The sequence below is a fragment of the Zea mays genome, unplaced genomic scaffold (assembly GCF_902167145.1).
Source record: "Zea mays cultivar B73 unplaced genomic scaffold, Zm-B73-REFERENCE-NAM-5.0 scaffold_516, whole genome shotgun sequence".
Lineage (NCBI taxonomy): Eukaryota > Viridiplantae > Streptophyta > Magnoliopsida > Poales > Poaceae > Zea > Zea mays.
The window spans coordinates 29479-40200 of NW_023367164.1; the positions used below are offsets into that span (position 1 = coordinate 29479).

General features: G+C 45.0%; 3 protein-coding genes and 2 non-coding genes across 5 annotated transcripts; 4 read left to right on the forward strand and 1 right to left on the reverse strand.

Moving 5' to 3' along the window:
• Window positions 1-991: 991 nt before the first annotated feature.
• Window positions 992-1064, reverse strand: TRNAK-UUU (transfer RNA lysine (anticodon UUU)). Its single transcript has one exon. It is a non-coding gene; the product is annotated as a tRNA-Lys (tRNA).
• Window positions 1065-2477: 1413 nt separating this feature from the next.
• LOC118475622 (cytochrome c biogenesis CcmF C-terminal-like mitochondrial protein) lies at window positions 2478-8010 on the forward strand. The gene has a single exon (XM_035963889.1). It carries the CDS (start codon window positions 2509-2511, stop codon window positions 3334-3336), a length of 828 nt encoding a protein of 275 aa, XP_035819782.1. The 5' UTR covers window positions 2478-2508; the 3' UTR covers window positions 3337-8010.
• Window positions 3959-8010, forward strand: LOC118475621 (cytochrome c biogenesis CcmF C-terminal-like mitochondrial protein). The gene has a single exon (XM_035963888.1). The coding sequence runs from the start codon at window positions 3975-3977 to the stop codon at window positions 4920-4922; it is 948 nt and encodes a 315-aa protein (XP_035819781.1). The 5' UTR covers window positions 3959-3974; the 3' UTR covers window positions 4923-8010.
• Window positions 8011-8255: 245 nt separating this feature from the next.
• LOC118475623 (NADH dehydrogenase [ubiquinone] iron-sulfur protein 3) lies at window positions 8256-8909 on the forward strand. The gene has a single exon (XM_035963890.1). It carries the CDS (start codon window positions 8279-8281, stop codon window positions 8849-8851), a length of 573 nt encoding a protein of 190 aa, XP_035819783.1. The 5' UTR covers window positions 8256-8278; the 3' UTR covers window positions 8852-8909.
• A 719-nt stretch (window positions 8910-9628) lies between these two features.
• On the forward strand, window positions 9629-9711 carry TRNAY-GUA (transfer RNA tyrosine (anticodon GUA)). Its single transcript has one exon. It is a non-coding gene; the product is annotated as a tRNA-Tyr (tRNA).
• Window positions 9712-10722: the final 1011 nt, after the last annotated feature.

The window sequence follows — 10722 nt, forward strand, 5'->3', positions numbered from 1 at the left end:
TCCAGACCTTCTCTAGAGCTCTTCAATCCTTCCTCCTAAGATAAGATAAGATAAGATCCAGGCTAACTTTTTCAAGCAATGGAATGACTGGTAGGCGATCTCAGGCTCGCTCGTCGTTGGGTAGTTTCCGATAGTTCTATCACCATTCCAGGCTCTTCGCATATAGAGAACTCGAAGGTGGTCGATGTAATAGAGCAGGCCTGAGGCCATTACGTACTTTCTTTGTTTAAGTTATTATTGAGAGGGTCTTTCAATGATAGCTATACACAATGAGCGCTGTTTTCTACATGCGAGATGAGAGCGGATAAGGCTAAAAAGAGAAAAAGCAGGGCTTGGCTTATTCTATTCATCTGCACCACCTGACAGAGATTCTTTCACAGCCTCGTTCAGCTAGTAGAATTCTTTATAGATCTCGTTCTTTTCACTTTCTGGGCTGAGACCGTCCAATTTCATTCTTGCCTGGGATCGGAACTCACACTCGATCCCTACTCTTTCCTCGTACTTCACAGGTTTTCGAGGCCGAGGGTGAACTGGACTCGCATTCACTTGCTGGGAAAAAGAGAGTGGATCAGGCTACGACTGAGGCTGAGGATAGGTCACAGGACGGATGAGGTAAAGTATTCCAAAACGGAGGATTCCAACCCGAGGAAGTAGGTCAACCACCTGCTCCGTGGAAGTAGTTAGGGGATAAGCCCAAGGAGGATAGGCCTATGGGATTTCCACAATGAGTCCTAGTACCAGGTAGGTTAAGGCGTAATAAGTCAAAGAGGTCTTAGCGGAACTCGATAAAAAGGAGGGATGTGACTCATCAAAGGAAGTTGCCGACTCGGGTAGGTAAGCAAGAAAGTAGACTCCTTCATCGGCCAGGGTACTCCTGAAATCTATCTCAGTAGGGAAAAGAGGAGTTATGGTATAGAGAATTCTGACCTAAATGGATGCATTGATTAGGGTCTTTGTCCCGCATCCTTACGAATACAAGAGTGGTTTTTTTTGGGTATAGCAGGACTTGAACCTGCGACCATTAGGTTAAAAGCCCAATGCTCTACCAACTGAGCTATACACCCTATTTTACAAGAAGGCTTGGTGCGGAAAAGAAAAGAGGGTGGCCTGGCCCCTTTTCTTCTTATCATATCACAAGGGCGCGGCTCTGTATGGGGCTCGTACTGCGGAGCAAGTCTGGGAGTCCTTTCCACTCATTGAGGATTCTATCTAAAAAAGAAGGTCAACGGGGGAGACTACAGTAGCTCGAACTCAGACTATCTACGAAAAAGCTAAAACTCCCTTGTCTTCAACTATGAACTTACATCTATCGATAACACGGGCTTCTTAGGTCAATCACATCCCCAGGAACTTCTAACTGGCCTAGCAAGGACGGGCATCTTTCATCAATTGATTCGATTTAACGAGAGGCTCGGAGATGGTATACGTAGAATAGGGGAAAGTAAAGACAAACTTCGGTCAATTTACGTTTTCAAAACTACAGCTATCTTGCCTAGAGTCCCAGAGCTTAACGGAACTCTTGTTTACTATAAGAATAAGAATAAGAATAAGAGCCCACCGCTTTAGAAGTGCTTTCCTCTCTCTTTCTTTCGAACCATAAACTCCGAAGCGGTTTCACTTTACCATACTGGAGAAGGGCTTCACTCGCGCCTTGGGGACTGAACTAGAGTACAGAACTAGCTTCCTCTGTACATATTGTTTTCGGGTAATAATACTATCATTGAGAAAGAATAGATAACGACTATCAGGCATATGACTGATTTCTATATGGGTGTGGGCTCATACTCTCATTTTATCCTTGCTCGCGGAATACGTCACTTAAAATAAGCTATTGACGTCTTAGTTCCGACCTTGTCTCCTTTCTTTCTTTTGTTCACCGGTGCAAGGCAAGGGCGGAGCTCTCTTATGTTCATCTTCCACGCCTGTCTGCATCCCAAGCACTAAATGAGTGAAATCCAATCCCGGAAAAAGGCTCTCTTGCATCTTTTGCTTCCCCACCCGGCCTCTATTCTAGATTCACCGTCTTCGGATGCATCAGTTTATTATGCTTATGCCTAATCTTAATACTGGCTAGTTACTTCAATTACCTTACCCCTCCTTTTAAGGAGGTTTCAGAGCACCCAGTCACAGCTCGTCACAAGAAATGATGGTCGAGTCCCCGTGCATGAAGTCAGTGGATTCGAGTGAACTGACCGTACTACAAATCGACATACTTGAGGAAGCTTCTTACTAAACCAAAGAAAGGGCAGCTCCAGTTGTGTTGTCGATTCCCTTCTCCCGAGAGCTTTCACACTATACTTCTACGAGTACGAGAAGGTTTTATTGAAAACGTTCGAAAACCATAGGGAAAGTAACAAATCTTTCTTGGCACGTGCCCCTGCTCCTGGTCTTCGAACTAGTCATTAATGGTCGGCAACATAGGTACCCTTTTTCGGTATGCGTTGCGAACACTTTCATTTTTAGCGTCTCATCTTCTCTGGAGAAGCTCAAATCGAACGGATAGAGCAGATGGTCCAACTACAGAACTTCTTCTTTTTCATTACTTCCATGGTCGTGCCCCGTGGCACGGCAGCACCCGTACTATTGAAATGGTTCGTCAGTAGAGATGTTCCCACTGGTGCCTCTTCTTCCAATGGTACTATAATTCCTATTCCTATCTCTTTATTCCCTTTTTTGGTCTATCTACATTCAAGGAAATTCATACGCTCCATGGACAGAGCAAAAAGTGGAGTGTTGGTCAAAGCAAGCCGCCCTATTCTATTACCAGACAAAATTGGGAGAAGCTCATCCGCTAGAAATGCTTTATTTCGTTTCGTTCCCGTTCTTCATTTCCTTATTATCGAATCCATGGGGGACTTGTCATATTTAGAATCTTTCTGCGGTCTGCTCTGTTTACAATTCTTTCGTACTCTCTTCTCTTTACCACGCGATAGGTCAGCGAAGCGTGAGCGGGCGCTCCGAAGTAAAGGCCAAACACTTCGGCCTAAGGGGAATGAGCAACAAAATGACAAGATGAGGTGCCCCGGGCACCCCCATATAGAAAGAAGGGTCGAAGGTTTTGGGCCTGTAGCTTTCCCCGCCCCCCCCTCGTCGAGTGGTGCTTGTTTGGGGGGTGTGCCACCTGAAATCGGGCTTGAAGCTCTCGCCTTACCAACGAGCCGACTGTTGATGGCTGTTGGTCACGACTACTACAAAAAAGTGAAGATGAATCTTTCTATTTCACATGGAGGAGTGTGCATCTTTATGTTGGGTGTTCTTCTGTCGTGCGACCCGATGGCTTATGTGCGACCTGTGGCCCACGCCTCCTATTCTATTTGTTCAGGGCGGGCGGCGTGAACTCTGATTCGATCCGGGTATTCAATCCCGCCGCTGAGATGCTCAGTTGACTCCTTAACCTTGATAGGAAGATGGCTTATTCCTAAATTCGTGCATAAGGGTAAGGAACTTTGGATGAATTAATGCGAATGGGTGTAAGCCTCGCAGCTCGGAAACACCCAGTGCTGACCACACTGAGAGACACGAAAGCGCAGGTAATGCCAGTTGGCGAAGTGGCGTTAAGCATCCCTAGCGGTACGCAAAGAGAGGTCGTGATGATATCATCTACGTCCGTACCGCTCCTCGTGGAGTAGATCCCGCATCCAACCAACCCTTTTTTTACCAGGGAACGGGAGAATTCCCACTACCGCAGGCAGGCCAGCCGGGCCGTGAGCGCGGTGGGAACGGGCTTCCCAAAAAGCGAGCCCCGGCCCGGGTCAGCATAGAATGGGGGGGGGGACGGCCCTAATGTTGTGTTGGCCGGGTTGCGGGCGGATAAAAGCGGACGTGGGGACTCGGGTCGGGGCACAGCGTAACTAAGATAAGAGAGCCATTCCATTTAGTGCGAGACAGAATGGGCGGGCACAAGCGGTCTGGTGTCCGAGCCGATTGGTCAGACGACGACTACTGCACATATTATATTAGCCGCCTATCCCGGAATGGACTGGGATGGAAACGCGAAGCAACAAGCAAGGGATGAGCGCTTTGTTGCTAAAGCGCATACGTTTTCTTGGTTTGTTTTTTGGGGGTGGGGCAATAAGCTTGCTTCTTCACAAGCTTATCCCCGCCCCCTTTCCTGTCCGTCCCGACCGGCAGCAGTTGGGTCTCCCCATCTCTCCTCAACTTCCCCGGTCTTCGGCCCGAGCTGTATGAGGCAGAAACTCGTCCCACGTACGGTTCGGAGGCCGAGCCCCACCCCTGCAATAATGGTGCAGCTTAGGTCAACTAATACGAATAAGATACAGTTCACTCAACGATTGCCTTTGGGTCCCGAACTCCATATGGGGAAGGAACGTTGTTGTTTGCGAGGTCTCGATCATTTACATGGACCCACTTCTCATTCCATTTGTGGGAATTTTATGATTTATAAACCGTCCCCAACGAGCGAAAGGTTCATGTTTGAACATGATGAATCACTTCGTGCCGACCTGTTGCCCATAAACTTTCCTGCCTCATATGAGAATGGAAAACTGGAAGATTTTCTGATGAAGAATCACGAACATAAGAATTTCTGGTTTAGCATGTTCCCAGAAAGAAGATACTACTGGTCGCGAGAAACGAGGAGCACGACTGAAGTGGCTATACATACAAATCCATTGACGGATCTATATGCTCCGATTGGAACTGGAAGTTCCAGAACTGGCGGCTGGTATACCACCATAATGAAATTGCCTTTTATTTTTAGTATTCGGATAGGATTTCTGTTGGCTTCATCGGGAGGCTCGCGTAGTTTGTTACGTCAACTCCAAAAGGATAAGTTGCATTGGAATCGAGAAAGTTTCGTTCATAATTGCATAAAAGGAGTCAAAATAGTGGCTGCGGCGCGTCGAGGGTTGATATCGAATAACCTTTCGAGCCTTCCCCAATGGATCTCTATCCTCCTTTGAAACCAGTAGAAGTTCACTGACCATCCCTGTCAAACATAACCCAAGGTAGGATCGAGAGGAGAAGAATAGGACTCTTGCTAGTATCATAACCTCTCGATGGGAGAATGAAACCATTAGATTAGTGGAAAGAAGAAAGAATGGGAAGAAAGCAGCCATGGGCAAGCTTTAATTAATATAAATAAGTAGGAGTTACAGCCTTTAAATTAGAGTGAAACGAGCCTTTGACGTAGTCAGAAATTCTACTGCCCTTTCTCTTCTTTCTTTTTTATTTTTTATTCTAGTTTTTTATACTATACGTATAATCACCTTTCCGGGGAAGGGGTAACATAGACGGAGGCACATGTAGACAGATACAGACTTTTGAAATCTTTTGCCTAAGCGAAGTAGATAAGTATGAGGGAAGAAGTATTTTATTGTCCAGCATGATCGGTTTCATAAGTCCAGTTGTGCCAGAAGCTAGAGTTGCCTTTATTAGTGGATAAGGGTGGGTTAGGCATGACATTCTTAATCGTAGACAAGGCGCGCTGCGGAAGAGCTTGATTGCTAACTAATTGCTTGCTTTTAACCAGTGACTGACTTACACGGCTACTACTTTCCTGAGTACCGCTTCAGAATCGTTCCTACTTTCCTTTTTAAAGGTCTTCCTCTCTCTACTAGGATTGACTCGCTTAGAAGTCGAGGGGGTCCCATTTCCATTCCTTTGCCAAAGACCCTAACGACAGCTTGAACTACCTCAAAGATTTGTCTCATTGATCCGAAAAGAAAGGAAAGAAGAGGATTCCTGGGAAGGATAGAGTATATCAGCAGGTTCATCGCACAGCTCACTCCAAAAAGGATTTGAGTGGAAGGTTGAGCGCCCCTTAACGTTTAGAAGTATCCTTTTTTCAACGGTTAGAAACCTTTCTATTCTAAGACGGCTAGGCTAAGTCGAGGGCAGACACAACAGGTCACGAAGAGCTAGAGGATATAGAATTCCTATTTACCGGGAAGAAAAGCGGAAGGAAACATCGGCTCTTCCGAGATCTTATGTAAGGAATACTAGTTCTCTAAAAAGTAGAGCTAAAAGATCTTCAAGAAATGTCTTTCCCGCGGAAGACTCTAACTCCTCATAGCATTACGCTAATCCGCAAATATCGAATGATGCTTCGACAGATTCAGTCATCCATTCAGCTTTGAAATCGGAGACAAGGAAAACTACTTCATAGAAATAGAAATAGAAGCGCCGCGGATCAATATAGAGATGCGAACCAATATCCTTTTCCTGGTGGACTCTGAAGTACTCGTCTTTTGCACAAGGCCTCGTGTCAAATAACATCCAACCACGTCCACGTCCTCCTACCTCGCCCATTTGCGGAGATCATCTACATTTTGCTTCGTGTCGAGCTCTAATCCAAACGTTTTCCTTCGGGAGGGCATTGCTGCTTTCTTTCTGTAGTGAGGCTGGCTCTTAAAAATGAGCTAAACTCTGATAGATTTAAAGGTAAATTTAGGTATTCTTATCTTATATGTATCGAGTGATTGTGAAGCGCATTCAACGCGCTAGATATGAACAAGGCTTGTTAGCATTGGCACGTGCATATGTTGGGTATGATATTTACTTTCCAGCATTGATTTATTTTAGAGGGCGCATCTATCGTGCAGGAATACTACACTTTCACGAGCGGGACTTTGCTAAATGTCTAATATCTTTTCCTATTGGTAGTGGTGATGTTAAGTTCACAGGAAAAGAAGACAAGGAAGAAGCTACTACTTATATGATTGAGCAAGCTGTGGGTTTCCATCATCATTTGGCTTTGCCCTTCCTCCTCGTTTTTCTTTGAGATTGGCAATCTTATCCACTTTTTTACTTTGCTCCACACAGATGAAGGCAAGCTTGTCTTCGCTCTATCTTACCAGGAAAGTAGGAAATACACACCCCTGTTGGTTAAAGCAGACTCGTATGCCTATTCTGATGCGGAGGGATCAGCCACCTCTTTCTGTTCGAAAGATTCCAGACCTGACTTAAAGCCCTCTTTCACAAGACATTTGGTTGATCAGGATTTGGTAAACCTAGAGATCTGATTCTGGGATAGGGTAAATCTGTTCTTTCTGCTTCTGCCTATGCTTGTCTTTTAGCATTCGCCTATGCGGATTGAGATAGATATTGATATCTATCTGGGCGAAAGAGCACAAAAGGGAGTGGTTTGGCCGCTAAGAACTTAACTCCTAGGCGATGGAAATATAGAATCTATGTATGGCTCAGCCATCTCTTCTTGAACTTGCTGTGGAACTTCTCTATCTTTGTCATTAAAGGCTATGTATCCCTTTCCCTCATTAGTACTCAAGCACTAGAACCGCTTACTGATTCAACGACGGTTACTGATATGCCATGTTGATCGTCATTTCTCGTTGAATGGTTCTCCCTCCTGTAGCTCTGTGGGCATTCAAACCAGAGTTTATGCGGTTGGCTATGTCCCTTCTAGAACTGCTGTTTTTAGCAATTGACAGAAAAAGTTCCGTAATCGTCCTATTTTTTCGTCCTTGTGGAAGCGAGAAATGCGTAATTAATAAATATAGTGATGTGATGATTCCATGAATCTCAGAAAAGGTAGGGGTCAAGGACCTTATGGGACTGCAATCGTGCCTGCCAATTGGGGAAGGACGCGGGCCTGGCAACCGCTCGGCTCTAGTAAGGGAAACAGGTATGTCTCACATCATTGCTCGAAGACTGGAAAAACAGCAAGTTAGCTCAGTTGGGTAGAGTGCTGGTCTGTCACGCCAGAAGTCGCGGGTTCGAACCCCGTTTTCCCCGCACGATCTGAAACTAATAGAATAGAAGGGGCCATAAACAGGAGAGTCTTGACCAATTCATTTGGTGTAGTTGAAATAACGGAATTGGAAGTTGTTCGGTCAAGTATAGGAAATTAATATAAGAATGAATAACTTTCTCAATGGTTTATTTTTTGTCTTTTATTTATCTTAATATTCATTCCATTCAGGCCATTCGCAAGCAAGCACGAAAAAGCTTCTATTTCTAAACGGAAACGCCCAGCCCAATACATCGAAACTCATTACCCATGGGCAAAGAAAGCCAGTCGAGAAAAAAAAAGAAAACAAACATGGTTTAGCGGATTCGGAATTGTAACCAAGCATCCTGGGTTCTATACCCGATTCAACACTAGAGCATGCAGCCGATCCTGGATACAGAACTATAGAAAGTGTGCAGTGAGGGATCTTTATTGGTAGCCAGTCTTTCACTTCCGCCTCTCCACTCCCATGCCTTTCTTGGTCGGACCAACCCAACCGGCGATTTCCGACAAGTCTTTCTGCTTAGAGCAAGAAGCGGAACAAAAATCAAGCTTTCTTTATTTTCATTTATGGATAACCAATCCATTTTCAAATATAGTTGGGAGATTTTACCCAAGAAATGGGTACATAAAATGAAAAGATCGGAACATGGGAATAGATCTTATACCAATACTGACTACCCATTTCCATTGTTGTGCTTTCTAAAATGGCATACCTATACAAGGGTTCAAGTTTCGATCGATATTTGCGGAGTGGATCATCCCTCTCGAAAACGCAGATTTGAAGTTGTCCATAATTTACTGAGTACTCGGTATAACTCACGCATTCGTGTACAAACAAGTGCGGACGAAGTAACACGAATATCTCCGGTAGTCAGTCCATTTCCATCAGCCGGCCGGTGGGAGCGAGAAGTATGGGATATGTCTGGTGTTTCTTCCATCAATCATCCGGATTTACGCCGTATATCAACTGATTATGGTTTCGAGGGTCATCCATTACGAAAAGACTTTCCTCTGAGTGGATATGTGGAAGTACGCTATGATGATCCAGAGAAACGTGTGGTTTCTGAACCCATTGAGATGACCCAAGAATTTCGCTATTTTGATTTTGCTAGTCCTTGGGAACAGCGTAGCGACGGATAATTCCGAATCTACATAGGTCTAGTCCAGGGGAGGGGACAAATCAATAGGAAATGCTATTTGCTTCTTAATCTTAAGACTTAAGATAAGAAGAAGAACTTTTTAAAAATGAAGAGTCGGATATCATATCATTTCTTCAAATAAGGAAGAAGAAGTGTTATCGAAGGATTTCCTTCCATTCTTCCTAGTATGGAAGAAGTCAAGAAAAAGTACTGCGTCTCGATCTATACGAAAGGGCACAGGTTTTTTCTTTTGGTTTCATTGATAGCAGAAGAGTACGCTAGCTAGCGGAGCCTGAAAACGCTTGCTTGCGCCCCACCCCTACGCTACGGAAACTATTGCCTATGCTTGCTGCTCGCTCAGTGTCAGTAGAAGGGAAGAAAAGATGGTCACTCCTTTTAGGAACATGGCGAGCCTTACTTACGACTGTTGCACTTCACTCGCAGCTCGTTCATTCACTTGCTCATGAACTCGCAGCTTCGCCAGAAGCGACTAGTCGCCTCCTTTCCTCCGCCGAAAGATGCTTAGCTTAGCCAGACGAAGGAGGGGAGCTGGGGAAGGCCGACGATGGCAATGAGGGGGAAGCTGTCGTAGAAGCTTTGCCCCTTGCTTTACATAAATTGTTATGAACTTACTAAATGACCTTATTTATTCTCCCGGAACGCTAGCAAATCTAATAGTTCCATCTGCTCTTCTTAACTTAACTTAAGAATAAGAACGAAGGCCGCCATCCTTCTTATTCAGGAACCCTTTGTTTGAGGAGGGCGTATCCCAGGGAAGGGGAGAGTGGCCGAGCGGTCAAAAGCGACAGACTGTAAATCTGTTGAAGGTTTTCTACGTAGGTTCGAATCCTGCCTCTCCCACTTGTTGTAGACTTAAGAGAAGAGAAAGTAGGCGGAAGCCTAGGAGGGCCAACCGAGCGAAGCTCTTTCTTTTTTTGGCCGTGCCGTGAAGTGCAATTTTATCGTATGCGTTTTAGAGAGGTTGTCGAAAAAGACGATCTATAGAGATTCCCCATCTATATCCAATCGAGAATAGAAGCGAGTCCAGTTAGTACGGACTTGGGGAAGAGTGGTGGAGCAACTATTGGTTGGTCGGAGAGGGCGAAGAAAACATGACTCTGGTGGGCGTAAAAGAGCAAAACCTTAACGATGTGTGAGCGTTAGCGAGTCTGTCCTTTCTTTCTATCTAGCTGGTACCAACAAAACAAGTCTGTTCTAGCTTTCTCGTGGACAAGATGGCAAAAATTCATCTTTCCTTTGATTTCTTGGTGGTACAGACGGCCGAGCTCCTGCGAGGGGTAGGGTAGATGAGTACCGAGCGGAAGAAGAAACCGGATTGATTGAGAAAGCAGACCGTCCAGAAGCAAGGTTAGGATACCGTCCACCCGAAGAGTACGGGGATGGAGGGAGGAAAGTGGGAATAAACCGTCTGTCAGGTAGGACTGGTGGTAGAGAGGGTATAGATGGTAGATCAACTCTGTTTATGGTGGGGGAAAAGAAACTCTTCTGATCGGACAGGAGTCGAATTAGCCCTCTTTCTATCGCTACGCCCGTTTTGTGCCGTCTATTTTCTTTGGTAACTCAATTTAATTTCTTTTCAGAAACCTAATAAGCCATGCCTGCAACTAGTTATTAAGCAAGGGTAGTCAACTCCACTCTTTTCGCCAGAAGTCTTATTTTTAAGATGGAAAAGAAGGACAGATATATCTTGACTAGTACATCCGCCTTGCCATCCAAATCATTAATCTATTTATTTTATTAGTATTCTGCGTGGATATCCCGACCTTGTTAAGGATAGAGGTAGGGGTAGGTGTTGGGCATGCGGAGACTTAAGACCTTCGTAGGCAATCAGGTATGGCTTTGGTTAAGTGA